We start from the raw sequence: 22,963 nt of genomic DNA on the forward strand, positions 1-22,963 counted from the left end.
TTCTCTGGGAAAAGTGTTGCATTATCTGACAGAATCACAGAGGTGCCAATGTTTTTGGCCATGACTGTGTGTTGGTGGGCATCCACTGTCTGGAGATGATATACATTTTTTTAAACTTCACTTGCCATCCATCCCCAAATGTTCTCAATTAGTTTTAGATAAGGGGAGCACGCAGGATGAACCAAAAAATTTACGTTATTCCTCTGGATGAAGTTCTATATCCGGCGGCATTGTGAAATCCTATGTCCTATTGCAAAGCCCAGCCATAATCACACAGACAAGGGCCTTCAGTTGTGAGCGATTCCCCCTGCAACATCTCCACATAGCCAGCTGCCATTTGACGCCCCTGCACAACCTGAAGCTCCATTGTTCTATTGAAGGAAAAAGCACCCCAGATCATGATGGCGCCCCGTGCATTGTCCGTGTGGAAAACGATGTGTAAATTAAAATTATTCAGATCCAAATATTATCATATGACCAGTGATAGTTCCCTTGATAAAAAGTTAATCAATAAATAATACAAAATTAAGAAATATAACAACAAGCAAGTCTTTTGAATGGCTCTTTGAAAGGGATGGCTCCTCAAGATCCGGCTCCCTTCAAATAGCCATAAATATCATCTCTACTGCAGTGAGTCAGCCAAGCTGTTCATTGTGGCTGATCAGGATGAGTAGTGAGCATTCATGAATGTAAAATCTGAGCCAAGTTCGGCACAAGCAGGTGGAGAGTGATGGCTTCATTCTCCCTCACAGCGGGCACAGCCAGCGCAAGCCTCCACCTCCATTTGCAGATGTGCCTTTTGTGTCCGCTGCTCCTCAGCACGTCAAAACCGCCAGGATGGATACAACCTGGAAATTGGGTCAAACGCAAATACAACAGCCTTGCAGGGAGTAGAGACTGGATGAAAAAGGAGGCAGAAAGGGAATGGAGGCATGGCGCGAGCTGGGGACATCTATTTGAATTTGGAAGGTGGTGGGGAAATGTAGGGCACGCATATTTAAGAAAGCACCACAGAATCTCGCTTACTCGCACAGCTCTCTCGTCTGGCTGTTGGGAAGGGAAGGAGACTTTACTGCCTTCAAAGAAAATAATCTTCTTTTATTTACATAAGCTGTCAATTTGTGTTTGCACATGAACCTTCTGGCATGTCACGGTGTCATTGGGGATGTTTGGACACCAGCGTGCTGCAGCTCTCACTTTGATGTTAAGCATGATTTTAAAAAGCACACATGATTTAACAAAATGGGACAGGTTGTTTTGTTTGCTAATACATTTAAATTGGTAATTAGTCTCTGCTGGATGTCTTTTAGTATTACAAGAGTGTGCTCCATTTATGTGATAAATATCATCATCAACATCACCCAGTTAGAATGTGTGCTCAGTGAATTTTTTTTTTACATTTGCGCAACTTTTCTGCCTGTCTGAAATGTATCGTGTGTATTTTTTTGAAATGGCAACAGATAACCGAGGCTGACCTACCACAAAGGGTGTCATTGGCAGATTAATCCCACTGGCAGCTGTTTAGTCATGGACACGAATCATTTGTCACACAATCAGCGAAACTCACCTTAATACACTCTGCAAATTAGATTTCAAGGACAAAAGCTTACATACACACGGAACAAGATGGAAACCTCGCTGAAGTGTCTGTGGAATGACATGTTGTATAAAATTACCATATTGACCCCAATAAAAAAAATGTCTTTTTCAAGACACATTTTTGGGAAAAGAATTTTCAAAACCAGCCATAAAATATAACAATGTGATAACATATTTCTAAGCTCATCGACAGTTGTTTGATGCCTCTGCTTCATTGATCAGCATGATCTTAAAATTAGCATCATAACATAACATAACATCATCCAACCTTTTGAGATACTTTTTTTCCAGCGGGTCACTGCTGCATCTCCCCAGGTTATTGGTGTGTTTTAGTTGCAGGAAGAAAAGCTCTGACTCACTAGGAGATACGTCGTTTGGCAGCACTTGTTGGTTAGCGTGTACAGTAATCCCTCGTTTATCGCGGTTAGTTGTTTCCAAACGACCGTGATAAATGAATTTCCACGAAGTACGATTCCTTATTTTTAAATCAAATATTTTCGTAGTCAGAGCATAGAATATCTGTTTACGACCTTCTACGTATGGTTTTTAATATTATTAGAGCCCTCTAGGCATTCAATAACACCTAGTCACCTTTACACTCATATTACCTAAAATAGTAGATACAATCAGAGAAAATAAGCCATTTAAGAGACTAGAATTAATCCACATCCTTTATTCCCTTAAACAGTATTTGTATTTTAGTTGTTTCAGTCATATTAATGCAAATTTAGGCCAAGAATACCTAAAAATTGCTTAATACGCATATTTTTTTTTACTAATATTAGGCCGTAGTCAACCACGAAACAGCGGTAATTTATTAATTATTCATTGTGAAAAATGCAATAGTGTGTGGGCGTGATGTTCGAAATGCCTATGTGTATGTGTGTGTGTGTGTGTGTGTGTGTGTGTGTGTGTGTGTGTGTATATATATATTGTAGTTTTTCACTTTGTTCTATGGTCCTTGAACGCACCATTTAACTTTGCAATTAACTGTGCATTTTCTCCCACAATGCACAGATAAGACTACTTTACTGTATTTTTCTGTTTTTGTGTACCTCTCTGAAAAAACAAGTCTAGGCTCGTACTGAGAGATGGTGGCTCTTTATTCATTTAGTGCTTTTAATTTGATGTTGTTCCTGTCATAGTTTTGCACAATACATAATAAACAAGATAGAGCCGATCGCTATAATGTATGTATGTTACGTGTGTGTTGAAAGTCTGTCCCAGTGACCAGCTCGCACGTTGCTAATGCTAGCGAGAGCTAATGCTATTTAGATACATTGTCATTGACACAAGCCCCCAAATAGCTGTCCTAAAATATGCCTGCTCGTAGGTAGTAGCTCCTCGCCCAAATTTTAGCTAGCAGTTTAAAGCAAAAATCCGCCGAGAGACAGCTCGCATCTAAAACTCGTAGGCCACGGTACCACTATATAAATGACAATTTAAGAAATACCTGCACTGCACCAGTAACTTCTCTCTTCTCCCCAGTGGCGTACTTCATGACAACTCAACTTACAGCGACACAAATAACTTTGGTCGAGAGAGGCGTCTGCCAGGGTTGTGAAGCTACACTTACCATATAAATACCCATTTCTTTGCTCATTTCGGCTCAATATTTGTTCCCGCTTCTGGCTTCACATCAGCTGTCAAAAAAAGATAATTAAAGGAAACCTCCGTTAACGCGTTATTAACACCTGTGTGTATGTACACACACACACATATATATATATATACACACACACACACTGTATCAATATGGTATTTGGTATCCACCGCCAACCATTTTGCACAAAGCACATTCACGTCTTTCAGGTACACATATGTGGATTTGCTGTTTTGCGGATTTTTTAAAGTGCCTAACAGCCTATGAACGCGCATTGTGTTCTGCGTCCTTGTGGTGTATTTGAGTGATCTATCGGTGCTTTGTTGCATGTGTCTGTTATTGTATTTACTACTGCTACCAGTAGAGGGTGTCGTATACTCATGTGACAGTTGAAGACGTGTGCGGCTCCACCTCGTCTCAGTATTTGTTTACGTGCCTGTACGATCATATTAGGAACCCACAGCAGACAGTAGCAGGGTAAATAACAACAGTTCTTATTGACTTGTGTTATGCGTCCTGATTGGCTGTAGACCATTGTCATTCAGTCTTCTTCGTGCAGGTCAATAGTTGCTAGCAAACTAGCTAACTATGTGAGCTGCTTGCTATCCGCAATAAGCAGAAGAAGAAGAAACTAATTGGCTCAATTAATCTTTGGTCCAAGGAGTAGAACGAGGAGGACGATGAGGGCAGGAGCACTATGTTATGACAAGGATACAAAAGCGCTACAGCCGAAGGGCACCAGGATGAGGTACGGTCAGAGGAGTGAATACGTGTGAGTCACTTAATAAATTCTTGTGTCCAGCCTAGTAGATTGATCATTAAAATTCAAACGAAATTTGAACTTTCAGAGTGTTTAAACAAGAGAGAAATGTGAGAAAATGTTAATGCCTGTCTGAGAAAAGTGTATAAAGTGTATTGTGAGGGGTTTTACACCCTTAAAACATGTATCATAATTGTAAACAAAAGTTGGCTGCTTTGCAGATTTCATTATTGCGGGCTATTTTAGGAACCTATCCCCTGTGATATACGAGGGAACACTGTAGTGAACAGTTAATGTTCAAATGTCAACTAAAACCCACCTAATTGGCAGTTGCATTCACATATTTTAGTCTTAGGAACGAAAGTAGAACCAATCACTTTATCATTGTTATCGCTCATATCACACAAGTCATGCTTCAGACTTCTATGAAGTTAAAGTCTTATAAGGAAGATTAGCTGTAATACAAAACCAATACTACATGGAATCATGTCAAGGCTCACTACCTCAATAGGGGATTATGTTAATAGAGCGCATTATTTACAGCAATGAAATGTAGTCATCAGGCTTCTGACAAATCAATCATTAATACTCTATTTTTGATCCAGTGAAGTGGCAAGCTATCAGTAAATAAACATTTGATTAAAAACCTACATAAAAGGTAGGTGTTTTAACCAATCGCCATCAAGTTCTAACATGGACGTCAATGCCGAGCATAGCTCCATCTGGCTCTGAGCCATTTTCAGCGCTTAGTGCTTTGGAATGGAATCAGCACCGCCATCTCTCAGCACGCACATAGATGTGACTTTAATGTGGTTGCTGCATTGCAATGGCTCGGCTATCGGTTACTGATGTGGAAAAAGACGTGAGTGTGTTTGCCCCCTTGTCCTCCACACCCGCAAACTCTCTGTCCTCTCTCCTCTCGCCCCCCCCTGCAGTGCGTTCTATCCAACAAGCCATCTTGTAGACACGCTGTTTGTTCCATCTAAAACCTGAGCAGCTGTTAAGAGACTCAACTCCTCATCCAGCTCTCTGGCACAGCATAGTGACTGTTGATCTGTTCCCTAATACCATGATTCATGCTTGTTCTGTTCACTTTCCCAGGAAGCATTTCTGCATGCCTCGCTGTGTCCAAATCGTTGCCTCAGCCAAAATCACTCACATCAATGGATTACTCATCTCGCCTTGACTTTGGCTCTGTTTGGGCACACATTTTAGACTAAGGCCAGTTAATTAAGGATGGCTTGTTCAGCTGGGACCAAATATGTCTGCTCAGTTGGAAGCAAAAGCTCTTAAGGGGTCAGTGGTTAATTTTAAGGCTAGTAATGTTGATTGTAAATGTACTTGGACAATGCCTGTCAGTAGGAAGCAGAAAAAATTGCCTTGTAAAAGAACAAAGGTAACCATTTCGTGCTTATGAAACACAAGGTTGTCCTAATTTTGACGGTAAATGACATTTGTGGCGCCCCCTATAAGTTGTGCTCAAAATGCTTTGTAAACACCAAATACATTGCAGATGTCCTCAAAGTTTATAATCATTACACAAGTGGTATGTGACTTTTGTCAGTGCAGTCCACATAATAATGTATAAATGTGAATAAATGTTTTAAGGATGTCCCAATACAACTTTTTCACCTTTGATACAATTCTGATATTGCAGCCTTGAATATTGGCTGATACCAATATCGATCCAATATTAGCACAAACCACACATACTTTTGTTACTTGTTTAGTAGTGTGGAATGTTAGAAAAGGCAATGAAGTTTGTAAATTGATGTTTGGTCCGTTTTTTAAAATTTGAACTACTTTAACTATTTTAATTTTGTTTTTGAAATTTACCAGTCTGGAATGATAAGTTACTGATGTACGTCAGCGGTTCTATCTCGTTAATGACCTTTTTTATCTTTTCCATTTCAATACCGTTACAATCAGTTTATGTTTTTGCTTTACATTTGTTAACAATATCAATTATTTCCTTTTTTGTCACATCAATAAGGAACATGGAATTAGGATTCCAGTCAATAGTTTCATTCCATTCCCCCTCTGACCAGAATTTTGGAATCTCTTCTTCCATTTTTGGTCCAATATTTACAAAGTAGTTAGTAGTAGTCGCTGTGGCTACAAATGTATATTAGCACCAGTGCGTGGCTGTAGAGTGAATGAATAATGGGTTCTCAGCACTTTGAATGTCTAGACGGGCGCTATATGAATCCAATCAATTACTATTATTATTATTATTAGAATTGAAAAAGTTATGCCCCTGAAAAGACTTTTTGCTTGTTGGTGGCCATGTTTTTTGAACCAAACTTGTTTACGGTGTACAGACATGTGCTTGTCAGTCTCCGAAAAAAAACTTTGTACTTCATATGAGAGTAGAGAAGGAGTCCAGCTATGACTGAATGATACTGCCTTTAGATGTGCTTGAGCCATCCAAAGACTGATATCTGAATCCTCTGACGCTGTATTCATTCAGGAGTAGAGCTGTGACAGGAGACAATGGAATGTAAATGAAATGCAGCGGCAAAGAGCAATGATTGGAAAAGTGGGCGGAGTTGAACTAATCTCAACCTTTAGTGGCGTGACTGAGTGCTGAATGCCTACAGTCAGTCTAACCAGTGCTGGAATGAAGCCTTCAAGTGACCGTTGAGTTTGTAGCATAAAAAGAGCATGAAGGATAAACGTTCCGATGGAGACTCGGAAGTTCTCTTGGACCTCGTCGACACATTCCCCTCTCTGGTGTTTCTTTTGATTAGCAGCATTGCATGAACGCATGCGAGATGCTCTGGTCACTGAATGGCGTCCCCTATGGAATGTGCCAGTTACTATCTAATCAGCATCGTTGTTTTTTTTTTTTCTCCAGACATTTCATCAGTTGATGCCTTCAGATCCCACTGTGGCTATGTAGCTGCTGTGTTAAGGCAATGAGACGTTTGATTTTTATGCTTTTATTTGTCATCTGGTTGTTGAGATATTTTGGTTGTCACTCACATGTCACATGTTGCTAGCTCGCAGGAAATATGTGTCTGACTTACTGGAGTTAACCTATTCAGGACGTCACGACCAAGGCTTTTTTGTATTAAGATTTTGTTGCTAATATATATGGTAAGTTGTAAGGGTTTATTTTATTTCAAACTTAAAATGCACATCACATCACATCACATCACACTTGCACAATTCAACATGTCTGAAAAGGAGTCAAAAGAAGCAGAGCTTATTTTATTAGTCTTACCATTCTCCATGTCTGAGCAATTACTGATAGTTTACTGACTTTCTGTGTTGAATATGTTAATTGGCGAATAAAAACAATATATACTGTTAAATGTGGAATGTTGTGGAAATTGACATAATATGAATGAAATGCTTTCATTGTGAGGAGAAGGAATGTTTGTGTGGGCAAATATTTTTCCGGTGGACCACTCAATGGTGGCAGAATCTCCTCAAAAAATTAACACGCCCCCTCTGCGACCTAAAAGGTGAAAGTTGGCGAAAAAACATTGAAATTCATCTTTTACGGCACTTGACTGGAAGCTAGCGGGGTAAGCTTGGTTTAGCACAGTATGCTAGTGCGGCTGTGTGTGTGCGACTTAGGCTGTGTGAGTGTGTTTTCACTGTGTTGTGTTGTGTTGTGTTGTTTCACTGTGTTGTGTTTTAAGTGTAAAAGTTCAAAAACGTATTCTAAAAAATAAAAATGGAAAAAAATGAATTTGAGGAAAAAAATCATTCAACAATCAAAACGGATTTCATAAGGGCCTACAGTAAACCTCTTTCAAACTCACAGTTAGCCATGCCTGTATATTTTGTCCATGCTGCATGAATTGTTCTTAAGTTTACATCTTCATTTGTTATTTCTTTAGTGTTTTTGTCACCCACGTCGGTGTGTTGTGGTTTCCCGTTTTGTTGAGTTGAAAGGAAAGCCAACATGGTGCCCTATCTTGTTTGCCACAGAGTGTGAATGGAAGCCAAGCAAACGATGTGTGAACAAGAACCCTGCTGCTCACTGCAACAAACATCACATTTACCAGAGCTCGTGGTGCTCCAAAAATAGTATACTGTATCTTCAGAATTGGACACATTTATGAAAAATGTAATCTGGCAATTTAAAGCTCGCACTAGATTTTGTTTGCACAGCCGCCTCACTTCACAGACTACCAACTAGATAAAAGAGCTAAAACTTCACTAAAATCTAGACCTTACCTTCCTCCTCCAGCTGTGATGGAAGGGGGGGCTCTAAAAAAAAATCCTCAGAATCCTCTGACTGTACAAAGCACGCTGTGATGGAGAAGAGCTATAACAGCACACCTGCCCTTCATAAAAAATAAATGATCCTTCAACACTTGGTGGAATGTTAGATCAAATACCTTGGGTTGTGTTTGTAAGGCTTTAATATAATTCTGTCTCTCTCAAATCTACCCGACTACAGACTACTTGGCAAAGCATGGCCCTCTCAGCGAGGTGGAGGCCAGGAGGAAGTTCTGGCAGATTCTGTCAGCAGTGGAATACTGTCACAACCGCAACATTGTTCACCGGGACTTGAAAGCCGAGAATCTACTGCTGGATGGCCACATGAACATCAAAATTGCAGGTACAACCGCAGAAAAAGACCATTATTCTCGCTGGTGGGTGAGAAATATAGGACGTCTGCACTGGATTCTTCAGTTTTGATGTATTGCCTGCTGCTGTCGTCACTGCTGTCGTAGGTCAGAAATGTCTTAAGTACTTGCTTTAACCATTTGCACTTTCTTGTTGGGAAGTGGTTGGAGGTTGCGGAGGCCACGACAAACGTTTGACGTTCTCAGGAAGAATCTGAAGGCGCTCTTTTAAAGACTATACGACTACTATAAGACTTTTTAAGCCTATATATAGTAAATATATGTGTGTGTGTGTGTGTGTATATATATATATATGTGTACATTCCTGATCAAAATGTTAAGACCAGTTGAAAAATTGCTAGAATTAGCATTTTGCACATTTGGATCTTAATGACGTTTTAAGTAGAGCTACAATATGCAAAAACAAGAAGCGGGAGTGAGACAAAAAAAATTGGAGCTTGTTGTAATTTAAACAAAACCAAAAAAATTAAATGGGTTGTTTACCACCTGGTCAAAAGTCAAAAGACCATAGGCTATAAAAGCCAAGATCTGCTCAAAATGTTCATTTTCTGTCAGGCATTCACACTGTCATGCCCTCCTGATGGCTAAAGCTAATAAGCTTTCTCTTTTTGAACGTGGTTGGATTGTCGAGCAGCATAAGCAAGGCCTCTCGCAGCGTGCCATTGCTGCTGAGGTTGGGCACAGTAAGATGGTCATTCTACATTTTTTGAAAGATCCTGAGCATCATGGAACAAATAAGTCAAGTGGTAGACCCAAAAAATCACACCTGCGCTGAGCCGGAGGATCCAATTGACTGTCCATCAAGACACACGGCTGTCTTCGACCCAAATTAAGGCCCTTACTGGTGCCGACTGCAGCGCAATAACCATCAAACGGCAGAAAAAGTGTGTGTGTGTGTGTGTGTGTGTGTGTGTGTGTGTGTGTATGTGTACATATTTATGTATACCGTAAATTCTGGTGTATAAGCCGCACCGGTGTATAAGCTGCACCCACTAAATTTAGAGCTTACATATAACACTAAACTCATCACACAGCAACTTAACACTCAAAAGGTATACCTAAAAAATATATAAACATATACCAATGCAAGTTTTAAATAACCCCCCCTCCAACATTTTAATGTTTTCCCAGAATGCATTTTGTTAGAACAAAGCATTTAATTGCAGGACAAGCAGCATAGAAAATGGTGGAAGGCGCTACAATGCTGTCTCTGTCCACCGGGGGCGCCAGAAGTGCCCAGAGCCCAGAAGGAGGCTGATGTAATTGCAGCGCCGCAATGAATATGTTGCTCAGGCGCATTGCATTATGGGAAAACTTTAAAAGTTTTTTTTTTTCCATTTTTAACTCTTATTGGTATATGCTGTGTGATGAGTTTAGTGTTAGTGTAAGATGACACCGTGAGTCATGCTGTTATATTGTTATACTGTGATATATACTGACCTCCCGCCTTTTCCAATGGGTTGACAAGCTCATTGTGAGTGCATTGATAGCTTGTGATTGGCTCCTGCCAAAGAAAGACCTACCGTTTCCTCACTGACTTGCGAGTGGCACAGTATTTAAACAATTAGTAATACTTCTGAAGTGAAGGAGATGCCACAAGATTAGAATTTAGCCATACATTAGCCGCACCTCTGTATGACCCACAGGGTTCAAAATTTAAGAAAAAAGTAGTGGGTTATACACCGGAATTTACCGTACAGTGGTGTGATTGCCTTCCTGATTGCTTTTTTTTGTGCATGTTTGTCACACTAAAATGTTACAGATCATCAAACAAATTAAAATATTAGTCAATGACAACGCAACTGAACACAAAATGCAGAAAGGATGATGATGGGTGGCGCATGCACCCTCTTGCAGTTAGTAACATATACCTTGGTGCTGAAGCCTGTATTAACACCACAGTTCTGCCCTAAAGTGTTTAGTTTTTGTTAATCTATGTAAGGAGCTGCTGATTAATTTTAACGGTCATTTTGGAGGTTGTAATTTGTGTTGCTGCTGAAGCATTCAGGGCTTTACTGTTGTTTTACCAACACTAAAGGAACAAAACACTTTGAGGACATCAAATTACAGTTTGTTGTCATCCCCTCGATGTTCTCTGCAGAAAAGGTCAAATTTGACTGAAGCATATTTCTGTCAGAGAGCCATTTGACTGGCACAATTACATGTATTTTGTGCGTCTGCTCATCTGTTTCTCAGAAGGGTCCAAGATTACAACCTGGAGATGTTATTACCCCAATTTAAACAGGCACTTTTGACTCACAGCCAATTATCCACACCGCAGATTAGCTTTGAAGCGGGAAAACAATGAACAGAACATTACTTGGCTAGTGATTAAGAAGGGAAAAGTCTCTGGGGAGGACATGAGCAGCATAGTACGCTATGTGTTTTTTACCCATAATGCACTTAGACAAACGAGGGACATGATGAATAGAGAATGGAGTGTAGTTTTAATGTTGTATTTTGTGTAAAATGTGACCCTAGCTTCCTGTGTTGTCTGTTGTGTTTACTATTCAAGTTTTCTTGATGTTTTGTCAATGCATCTCACCTAAGATCTTCCCTGCTGTTCACTACCACCTCCCCTGTCTCTAGACTGCTTTTGGGTTGGCAGTTTGAAGCTCATTCAGCTAGCGGTCAGTTATAAAAGGTCAGACTTGTGGAGGGTGCAGACGAAAGTGGGTATCGGAGTCAACGGGGGGGCTGCCCTTCATGTTTCCACCTCAAACAGCCTTTTTACCTGCAGACTGAAGGATATAGGTAAATACCTTTTTTTTCAAAATTCAATTTGCACTCTGACCTCCACCAAGGCCGAAAAATCCCAATTTGGATCAGCACCAAGTTGTTCAACAGAGACCTCTGTTGTTCTTCGGTCTGGGCACAGTACCACTTTGGTGCATCATGTGCAACAGAAGCTCGAGATGAGTCATCATGGCTGACACATGACTCAACCATCCTTCTGCAGGCGTGTCTACATGTCAGCAGGCGAAAGCTAGCATGCTATGTTTAAGGGGGCAGCCGTCGCTTGTGTCTCTGCACATTACAGTTCAGCAATGTGTTGTAAACAAAGAATAATAGTGTAAAGGTAACTATAGTTGTGTTATTTCATGTCTACAGGCTCTAATAATGGTAAAAATTGTATTTAGAAAGTCTTAAACAGGTTTTCTACACTCTAATTACAAAAAAAATCAATTTATTAATATTGAATCCTACTTCACAGAAATTTGCTTATCGCGATCCGGTCAGGAACCAATTAACCGCAATAAACAAGAGACCTTTGGACAACTGTACACCTCTCACATTATACTGTAGCAACCATTTTATTATGTCTTCTCAAGGACTTTGGAGTCAGTGTACATCTACTATCCACCGAAAATTACTCAACATACACGACACATAACATTGTGTTGCTCAGGTTGTAGAATCCTTGTTTCCACCCAGCAGTTTAGCTCAGTTCATTTTGGTGTAGAACAGTGGGACAGTTTTGGTCATTTTAGATGCTTTATAAAGGAAATACAAAAAAATTTACCATACCGAACCAAATTGAACTGCCCACTTTGAAGTTTTAGAAAAATTCTGCAACGTATGGATTCAGGTCCAAAGTGGTAGACGGTGCATTGATGTTTGTTTCTTCAGCTATTATGGCTTCCTCCTGTAGAATGTTGGGGTCTGTCCACGCACAAGCTTAAGAGAGCCATGTATAAGCTAATATTGTGCTAACCGTGTTGTTTGTGTGTGTATGTGCCCGCATGTCCTTTTGGGTGTGTGCGTGGGTGTGTGTGTGTGTGTGTGTGTGCGCGTGTTTGTTTGCGTGTGAGACACGCATAGTGCAGCTAGCCTGTAGCGTGCGGCAGCTTTTTGACGTCAAATGGGCTGCTGCTCCACAAAGTGGGTCACAGCTTCTGAAGCAAAAAATTCACTTGTCAAAACACAACACAGACCAAAACGCTCTTACCTGCATGCCACATCTCACCTACACAGCAGCATTACACAGCGACACACTTGGTAAACCTTGAGTGTGGCACAACGCTACACCTTCCTCTTCACTTGCACTTGCACCTGATGCTGCGATACCTGCATGGAAGCATATTGAAACCTGCTTACATATGCACAATTGCACAATTGGCTGTCATGATGAATGTGCATACAGCCATTTTTATGTTTTTTAATGGAAGTAAAGACTTTAATTGGCCTCCGTCACCTTCATTTAATGTTCAGTAGATTGCAGTTGACACACTGGACTCTAAGAACGAATCCATGTAGCCATTCAGTGGTTAGTATGGGTGGTTTGGGGAATGAATTATGCAAGTTCGTACAATTCAATGGTTGTGTTGAAGTTGTTATTAATTGTGAATAGTCTTGGTGGTGAATAGCATCACAATAAAAGTAATTGTGGAATTCATGAGATCTCTTGCCCTCACCATGCACATTGTGTGTGTGTGTGTGTGCACGCATGGGCTGACATCACCTTCAGTGCCATTATGTAAGACAGACTTTTTAAACGAGCAGCGTTTATTCGTTTTGCTTTTTTTTTTCTCTTTACGTAACTGCGTCAAATGATGGAAAAAAGCAGGAGGGTGGTGGGTTAAGTGAGCACCATTGTCTGCTCCGGTTAACTGGTGATACCCGCTTCATCACAGGATTGCAGAAGGCAAACAAAATCATGTCTGTTTTCCTGACCTTTGGCTTGTTACTTTTTCCTAATTTCCTGTTGTTTAGCCCTTTGGCTATCAGGATCTTAAGCAAGTGCTCATCACAAGTTCAGGATAAAAGAGAGCGGAAAAAAGGGGCATCACACCAGAGTGACCACACCTTGCCGATAAGGTGTGGTGTCTTTTATTAATAAGAACACATTTCAGTCCACAGGAGAGAGTATCATTTAATGATTTGGTGGCTACTACTGCAGACTGAACTTTGATAAAAGGTAGACTTAGGTGTGTGTATGTGTCGTCTCCACTGGTGTCTTGGCCTTTTGAAGATAAAATCTGACTTGCATCTGCTTTGCAGCAGTGGTGTGCAGTCAGGGGATGCAGTCATGATGAAAAAAAATAATAATAGTAACATAAAATAAATATGAATATCTGTCCATTTAACTGTATTCTAGATGTATTTTATAGATGTCCAATCATTTTTAACATTAGTAAGTAAGTAAAATTGCTGAATTTGCACATTTCCTGATCAGGTCTGCGTGGGCTGGTGCTTGTCACTGCTGTTCTTCCATAGAGATGAACAGCCAGCTTTTTTTTTTTTGACAGTTGGAGAGCAACAAATCAAATGCAAGGTTTTTTTAATGCTCTGCTGAATGAATTTGACTGTCAAAATGGAAGATTATATACTCAAGCCCACCAGGAGGTGATCAGAATTTTACGACAAAGTAGCAGAGCTTTTCCTGGATAAGAATAGGCTGTATGTACTTCATATACAGATATAAGGTAAGAACACAAAGGTTTTAAAGTTAATAAAAAATAAAATAAATGGGACAAAGTATTTGAAAACATTCTTAATCAAAAGTTAATTATTCTCTTTCCCGTTATTCTCTTAATTAGCAACCTGTATTACCCAAAAACTTTAAAAATGCAAAACAGTCAGTGCCTCACCAGTCATGAACCTCACCACACATCACTGCTCTGCAACCAGTCAGTGCACAGCCTTTGATGAGCTCATGTGAATCCTGAGCCGGGGAGATGACCTCATACAGGGGGCCCATTTGTTCACCATACAAGTATGTGGATTGCATATGACATTTTGCAAAACCCACAGACTCTATGGAGATGTTGCAGGGGGTTGGTCCTTTTAGATATGTGGAACATAGCTTGTAGGCCACCATAGGCTCTTATGTATGTTCTTCATATGAATTTGTACAATTTGTGCAGAATTATTAGGCAATTTGCGTTATTGGTTATTAGTTTTATTATTTAACAATAGCAGTGCTCTTGGTCAATCCAAAATGTTAATAAAACTCAAACTTAAATATTTAAGGAAGTGAAAGTGGGGTTTTGGCTTTTGTTGAGAATATCTCTGTGTGCACAATTATTGGGCAACTGTTAGTTTGCAGAATTATGAGGCAACTCAAAGAAAAACAAAAATATGCTTCATTGTAAATCTTACGTTTAAGTGCCCACAAGTACTCAATAGGGTTTCAGGTGAGCAAGGCAGTCATGTCATTATTTTGTTAAGACCATTACTAGCTAGCCATGCAGTGGAGTACTTGGATCCGTGAGACTGAGCATTGTCCAGCGTAAAAACCTTGGTCTTCTTGAAAGATGCACACTTTTTCCTTTTTCCACTGTGTGAAAAAAGTGGCAGTAGTTTTGTGAATGGAGTCTGAGTCCATCTTCAACCTGGAAAGGCCCAACAAGCTCATCTTTTAATAATTCCAGTACCCCCACCTCTACCTTGCTGGCGTCTGAGTTGGAGTGGAGCTCTCTGCCCATTGCTGATGCTGCCACAGGCCCGTCCCTTTGGTCCATCAAGAGTTAGTCTCTTCCCATCAGTCCATAAAACCTTTGAAAAATCTGTCTTCAGATATTTCTTGGCCAAGTCATAGACCTTTCAACTTGTGTGTCTTATTCAGTGGTGGTCAGGTTTCAGCCTTTCTTACCATGGCCATGTCTCTGAGCACTGAACACCATCTACAGCACTGGAGGATAATCAGTTCCTGGGATCTTCACGTTTGATTTGTCTCAAATATTTGGCAGTTCATTTGCATGTTTTTCTCTCAACACATTTCTTGAGACTCTTTTGTGCACTTGCAACAAAACATTTAATGGCTTTGTGGTCACGTCCTAATATCTTGGCAATTTCTGCAATTTCAAGAGTGCTGCATCCCTGTGAAAGATGTTTTTACAGTTCTTGACTTTTCAGAATCTGTTAAATCTTTTTTCGGGCCCATTTTGCTAGAGGAAAAGAAGCTGTCTAATAATTGTGCACATTTAAGAAAGCGTGCTGATCTCCTAAAGCCACACCCTCCCTCAGTACACACATCACATCACCTGGTATTCTTAAACCCAATAGGCATTCAAGTTAATTCAGCTTAGGGTCGGAAAATATGCATAAAAATGACGGTGAAAATACTGACTTGCCTAATAATTTTGCACACAGCTGCATTGTATTTAGCTGTATTGTCTGTTGTGTTCATTCTAATTGATTAGATTATCCTTTCATTTTGTCTTTTGCAGACTTTGGATTTGGCAACTTCTTCCAGCCTGGCGAGCCTCTGGCCACATGGTGTGGAAGCCCACCCTACGCTGCTCCTGAGGTCTTTGAGGGCCAACAGTATGAGGGCCCTCAGCTGGACATCTGGGTAAGACGAGTGCTTAAGCAAGTTGTTTGGCTATGAATGGCCTTTTTCCACTGCATTATATTTACCAATTAGGATTTTTTTTTACATTGGTAAAAACAATGCTTTAGGACAGGATGCAACAGTATTACTGTATACTCCACAGTAGCCACTTTGCTGCTGTGACACTTTTTCTTGCTCCTCTTGAATAAACAGCCACATTCTGAGGCGTGAATACAGGAGGCCCTCCAATGTCTCACTCCAATTTACGCATTCAATGCAGCATGTATTTTTGCACTCTTTTGAAGTAATCACCTTCTTATTTGCTGTATCTGTCTTTTGGGTGCTTCCAGAGTATGGGGGTGGTGCTGTATGTATTGGTGTGTGGTGCCTTGCCCTTCGATGGACCCACTTTGCCTGTGCTCCGACAACGAGTCCTGGAAGGAAGGTTCCGCATCCCCTACTTCATGACCGAAGGTACAGAATCTACTTTAGACAAAAACTGCATTAAAAACTCCCTGAATACAGAACATTGCTGCCCGTGGGACCTTCCTACTTGGCTCACCGCATTGTTGAATGTTGATTTATGTGGTTGTAACCACTCAAGGGGTCGTTTTGTTAATGGGGTGGATCGTTTGAAGGGTGCACAGTGGCAGAAAGCATTTTTCTCCAGTAATGTGTGTCTGCGTGCTGCTGCTAACTGTGTCAGAGCAGTCCCGCTGTTAGTGGTCGTGCTAGCTAGCTGGCAACCGATTAGGTCCAGAGCTGGAGCTGTTTATGTAACCTGAGGATGAGCCAGCGAGGCCCTCCAGACGTTCGCCTGTATGTGTGCCTGCCATGTCTGTCTGTCTGTATGTGAGACCTTCTCCTGTCCTCCTGAAGCACCTACAATATGTAGCACCTTATTTTTACCACTGCCAACAGTCATGTTTTCATATGAGTTTGCATGTTGGTTGCTTGTTTGCCACCAGTATAACCCAGATGGAATTTGTGTGGCTTTGTTTTAATACTTCTACTGTGGTATTAATTTTTGTAGCATGTGCATAACTCAAAATAGTGTTTTTTTTGTTTTATGAAACATTTAACATGTGAGGGGAGCTAGTTATTGGAGTACAGTGTTAGTGTTGCAGCCACACTGGCTGTCCCTGAGTAATAAGAACAGGGTGTGCTCTTTGCTTCCCCCCTGAAACAGTTGCTTTCTCTCCTGTTGCTCATCTCACCAGCCAGCCAGTAATAGTGCGACACAGCCTGGCACAGCCCAGTTAACGTTCACTTGAACATCTCATCACTGTGCACACGGTCTGCCACCATTCTCTATATTCCTGCAGCTGGATGTTGGCACAACGCAGGGGACACATGAGTCATGTTATCCAGGGAAAACATCAAACCCAACACCGGGTTTCTATTTTCTCCTTCTGCAAGACATTTGTGGCTGAAATGCATCAGAAACTGCAAGCCAAAGTATCATTAAATGTCATGGGCTGCAAATAATAAGTAAAAAAAGTGTTCTTCATTAATCTGTTTGCAAAAAACTTAATCATTCAGGCTCTGTTTGGTCATATACAGTAGGTGCAGATTTTCTTAATATCAAAGCGTGTTAGATTTGGGAAATCAATAAAGATGTGAGCTGGGAATTATGTTTTTATGTTTTTTTTTGTTATGTTTTGCCTTAAAATAAAGCAACAATTGATGTTTTTATTTGGTTTTATTTCATTTACACATACATTATTTTGTTTTTTTAACCTCAGGGACAAAAACATCACACACAAGGATTGCATTCCATTTTAAATCTTTTTTTCTGGCTTCTTTACAGCTGTGTGACTTCATGTTTATTCTTCTTTGAGATAATCTCCCGTAATCTTCTTCAAATCAAGGAAACAAGGCCCTTGTTGACAGAGAAAATACTCATTAGTCACAGTCCGAAAAAGGCTTGGTGGTTAATGGCCACTTCATTATCAGTGTTTTATTTCTCTGTCTTTTGTTTTAAATTTATTATTCTGATTTATAATCCCTCATCCAACCAGAGCAGACACATGCAGGCATGCAAGGAGAGATGTCAGAGCCCCTGGGCTAAGTTTTGATGAGGTTGGGATATAGACAAGCATCTATCAAACAACAAGATATGTTGGAACTCATGACTCCTAAGCCTGTCTGTCAACATTTCCAGTACAAAACCTTGCAGATTGCGGTAGCTCAAACACAGATACCGTCAACATTGTCACCTGCAGTACCAGGAGGGTTGACAGATGTGTTCCAAAGGCCAAGTCGTATTGGAGGAGCTTAGAGTACAGTGCTATTCTCCTTGACTTGCTGCAACGGTACACCTCTTGATGGCTGCGAATGTTAACTGGGATGCTTCTGTGGTTGAGTCATGGTGGTGTAATGTCCTGGCTAAGACCAGTGTGTCAATCAGTCAGCCAGCCAGCTCCAGCAGTGTCGCCCCTGACATAGTCCACAACTTTCCCTGGGCGGTTGGACCTTTCGGAGAAACATATTCATCTTCGATTGTTACTATAAACACAGCTGTGGCAACGAGCACAGCTCCCTTTAACCTAACTTGGAGTCAAAGTCACTGCTCAGCTCAGATGTAACAGCGTGAGGCAAATGCAGTGGAGTCTCATCCTGGTTGTGGTCGTAAACGTGTGAAAATGTGCCTTCTCAGTTTATTTTCTCAGTAAATTTATATGAAGAAACCTGCCAAATACATGAAATACTAAATACTAAAATGTAATTTAGTTTGTAATTTAGTGTAATGATGTAATGTAATGTAATTTAGTAGTTTAGTTTTTTAGTTTTAATTATTGGAATGTGATGTTTTTGGCCTCATGGTTGCACATTTACATTTTGACCTTACATTTGAATCTTAAGGAGGTTCTAAGTAGAGCTTTAAAATGCAAAAAAAAAATATGGGAGTGAGATTTTTATTTTTTGAGTCTGCAATTTAATGCAAACAAGAATTAAAGTGAAATATGCTGTTCATAAGCTGATCAAAAGTTTAAGACCATAGCTTAAAAAACCCAGAATCCCTCTAAAATAGAAATTAAATGTTCAAAAAAGGACTCAGTAATGAGTAGCTGCAACATTCTTGTTAATCGCCTCAAAAATTGCTTTAAGCATGGTTGATGCCAGTGTTTCTAGGAGGCAGTGTTTCTGGGAATGTTGCTCCAGGTGGTGAAGATGGCTTCACAGAGGGCATCCACTGTCTGGAACTGATGTCCATTTTTGTAAACTTGCCTTGCCATCCATCCCCAAATGTTCTTAATTGGATTTAGATCAGGGGAACACACAGGATGGTCCAAAAGAGTGACATTATTCCTGTGAAAGAAGTCCTTTGTCAGGCTGGCATTCTGAACTGCAACGTTGACCTGTTGAAAAGCCAGTCATTACCACACAGACAAGGACCTTAAGTCATGAGGGCTGCCCCCTGCAACATCTCCACATAGCCATCTGCCGTTTGACGCCCCTGTACCTGGAGTCCCATTGTTGTCCATTTGTCATTAGTCAAATAATCAGTGATTCATGAACAATTAGTTGCTCAGTCCCGCCTGTACCCCTACAAGGACGTTTTGCTAGATGTCGGCCATGTTTTTCAACCATTAGTGCTCAGATTTCACAGGCATGCGTCAGCCCCCTGAAGGTGTGTACCACATTTTATGGTGATTTGACTGGAGTTGCAGTGGGTGTTTTGCAGAGTGCTTTGAGTTGTCTAAGCTCACTGTTCAAGTCAGTCCAACTTATGGGGTCAAACTTGGGGTTTAATAACAACACTGCCTTGTAGTGTATTTGTCAGAAAAATAATAGCATGGGGTGCATGTTTTACCAAATGTCCACACTTTTGAGTACAGCAGTTCCGGACCAGAAGGGTTAGCTTACACAATTACGCATCGCTTGTTACTATAAGCGTTTACAATCATGAGAAAATCTGATGCAAACTACCACCACAAATCTACGTACATTTTCACCGGTTAATGGCATATTAATGATGGTGTTAACAGATTCTAATAGTCTTATAGTTAATTTTTTGGGGAAGGACACCTGTTATGCTTTTCAAGCACAGCAGCAGTGCGTATGGGTCCGGGTGCCATGCAGCAGCTAGGAATGCTGTGGAGGCGTTTCAGGCACAGGCAGGGGACCGTAATCCTGTTAAGAACCCAGCTGTGTCTGACGTCAATCTCATCTAGCCATTAACAAGAGGTCAGGAGGGAAGTTGAGAAGAGTGTAGACACACTGTTTGGACGTGACAGTAGAAGAAAATTGAAATTAAAAAATTGCATTATCGCCTCAAAAGTGGAATTTTAGACATCTAATGTGCAAAGTATGTGATAATTCATGGCTGTTTTCCCCCTTTGATTCTCCACTGTCTACAGACTGCGAGCATCTTATCCGCAGGATGTTGGTTCTGGACCCCTCAAAGCGTCTCTCCGTTGCCCAGATCAAAGAGCACAAGTGGATGGCGCTAGATGTTCCGGTGCAGCGGCCCGTTCTGTACCAGCAGCCAGCACCTGCTGAGGGAGAGGCGGGTGTAGGCGAGTACAGTGAGCAAGTCCTTCGCTTAATGCACAGCCTTGGCATCGACCAGCACAAGACTGTAGAGGTAATGCTAGACTGATATGGCATAATCAGATACGTTGTATGCATCCCTGGAATATGTTATAATTAGGGGTGATTGATAATATTTTTAGCAAGTAAGTCAATTACACAGAATAACACATTTTTATTAAGCTTATTTCATGAAATTTTGAATTTGCTAGTATTGTTGCAAATCCCATGAATCCCATGTTTTCATGTACATTTTCGTACAACTTATAAGGCAGTGTCAGCAGTGTAGTGTTGTGATGGCAGAACATCACGTGGATCCATACATTCTAAAAGGCGGCAAAACCCCTCAATCCATGACGGAGATGCGCTGGTTGTCAGAAACAATACATTTGACTACATTTTCAGTCTTTTGGATATTTGTCTTTCCCCTGAAAGTCCCATGTTTGTTGCTTTGGCGTAGCAGCGTTTTCATTTTTTGGCCTTGCTAACCGCTTCATACTCCGTGTGTGATTGAATACAGGCTCTGCTAGTACCACCCCTGAAAATGTCATTTTGCACACATTGCAAGTGGCTGCAGAACTGTTTTCATTTACAATGCAGAAGTACTTCACACGGCTGACAAGGATTTGTTTACTTTCCGGCCTGCTTCTTGAAAACTACTAAGTCTAGCTCAATAAAATTGAATAGTTTAGGTGTTGAACATCATAAGTTTGTTATGGGACCGATTTCATTAGTGTTCAATATGTGCACTGCCTGTGCATGGCTGCACAGTCTTGGGTGACTGTGTGCGAGCATATTCCAAGATACAAAATGATGCATGGTTGTAACTGAAAACAGAACAAAAATATAACATTAAATATAAAGTCTTGATCTGTTTCTCATTGAAAATTTTAGCTTATTTCAACAAGTATTGCCAAAATTATTGGCCTGGTAAATTATGTCAAATTATTTTGGGGACACCATCTACATTATGATCAAGTTCACTTCCTGTTTGAGGCACAGTTAATCAATAATTACTGTATACGCTCTCAAATTAAATACAAACCTTTCAAAGTAATGGCACCACCTGGCAGGAGGTCAAACAAGATAAGCCGAAAGCCAATTATTAGTAGATAGTTAATGTACCAAATAAAAAGTAAGTTATAATATAGAAATTACACACCTATTGTAGATCATTTCCTGTTTCGGTGCCTTGTAAAAATATTTTTTTAGAGTTCTGTAAATTAAAGAATTTTGCTTCTAGCTTTTGTGCAACTGGGGAAAGTGAATGACAGGTTATTACTGTGCCAACATGAGGTTAGTGGAAGTGTGTGTGTGTGTGTGTGTTTTTTTTTTAATGCAGCAGATGCTTTTGAGAGCATGTAGAATGAACACTCTAGTAGTGCTGCAGCCCCTGTTGAGTTTAAGACACTTCATATATTTTTATATTCACCAAACTGTTTCAAGTGAGCTGTTCTGCTCTTATGTTCTACTTACCATTTACCTGAACCCTTTCATGCAATGACCATTTCAATTAATACATCATTGAATACATGTAATGCAATGAGTATACTGTAGATTTTGATGGGATGGAAAAAAAACTGTTGTTTCACAAATAGATGATATAAATGTCTGCATCAAACCCTAATATTTAAAGACTTTGTGGTTGTAAAGTCATGTTTCATGATTTTGTTTCTCCTTCAGTCTCTGCAGAACAAAAGCTACAACCACTTTGCTGCCATCTACTACCTGCTGGTGGAGCGTCTCAAGGCCCATCGCTGCAGCTTCCCGGTGGAGCAGCGGTTGGACGCCCGTCAGCGGCGACCCAGCACAATCGCTGAGCAGACTGTCGTCAAGGTAGCCAAAAGCTTGTGAATAATGTGTGTGTCAATGATCAAAGTGCTCTTATTCATACTTGTATCCAGCAGCGAGCTGAGCAGTTCATCTCTTTATTCCACCTGCTCTGCTAGATCTTTACCGCTTGCTTTTGCATTATTTTCTTTCCTTAGCGACCACTAGCCTTTCCCTCCACTCAATTTCTCAGGGCTAAAAATGTCTCATAAAATCATGGCAGCTCCATTTGTTGCGTCATCGTGCTGATGATGATGATTTAAAGGAGACTCGCTAACAACTTTCTTTCCCCTTCCCTCTCCGCAGTCGACCAGCAGTTCGGCCCAGGTGGGTTTGCTGCCACAGGGGGTCCGTCTGCTGCGCTCCCCTGCGGTGCCACAAGCCGCCTCTGATGCGTTCACCTTCGCGCAGCCTGCCTGTGCCCTGGAGCAGAGTTTCATGGCTGAGGATGTCAACACGCCCAAAGTAGGTTCAGAGACACATGGTCACAGCAGGAGCAGCAGTATCAGGCTGAGGTGGCAGGGACACGCAAGACTTTCTAGGCCTGCGTGTGTATGTTCTTCTTTGCGTGCTCATCCTCTAACTTCATATGACGGCCCACTCGCATCCGTTATGGGAAATGCAGTTATTATAGTCATTATCGTCCTGCCAAAGAATGTCCAGAAACATTATCTTGATGCGCTTTGACAGTGATTTGCTTTGATAAGCTCATTCACTGTGAGTCAGAGGTGTCTGTGTGTGCGGGTGCACGC

General features: G+C 40.8%; 1 protein-coding gene across 2 annotated transcripts in view; it reads left to right on the top strand.

Moving 5' to 3' along the window:
* Nucleotides 1–22,963, top strand: part of sik2b (salt-inducible kinase 2b) — a 56,484-nt gene that overhangs the window by 21,786 nt on the left and 11,735 nt on the right. For both annotated transcript variants that reach the window (XM_054793332.1, XM_054793333.1), the window contains exons 4-9: nt 8,380–8,541; nt 15,742–15,866; nt 16,196–16,319; nt 20,210–20,436; nt 22,065–22,217; nt 22,518–22,676. In XM_054793332.1, coding sequence (XP_054649307.1) covers nt 8,380–8,541; nt 15,742–15,866; nt 16,196–16,319; nt 20,210–20,436; nt 22,065–22,217; nt 22,518–22,676 — 950 coding nt within the window. The remainder of the gene's footprint in view (nt 1–8,379; nt 8,542–15,741; nt 15,867–16,195; nt 16,320–20,209; nt 20,437–22,064; nt 22,218–22,517; nt 22,677–22,963) is intronic.

This window comes from Dunckerocampus dactyliophorus, chromosome 12 (assembly GCF_027744805.1).
Source record: "Dunckerocampus dactyliophorus isolate RoL2022-P2 chromosome 12, RoL_Ddac_1.1, whole genome shotgun sequence".
NCBI classification, from domain to species: domain Eukaryota; kingdom Metazoa; phylum Chordata; class Actinopteri; order Syngnathiformes; family Syngnathidae; genus Dunckerocampus; species Dunckerocampus dactyliophorus.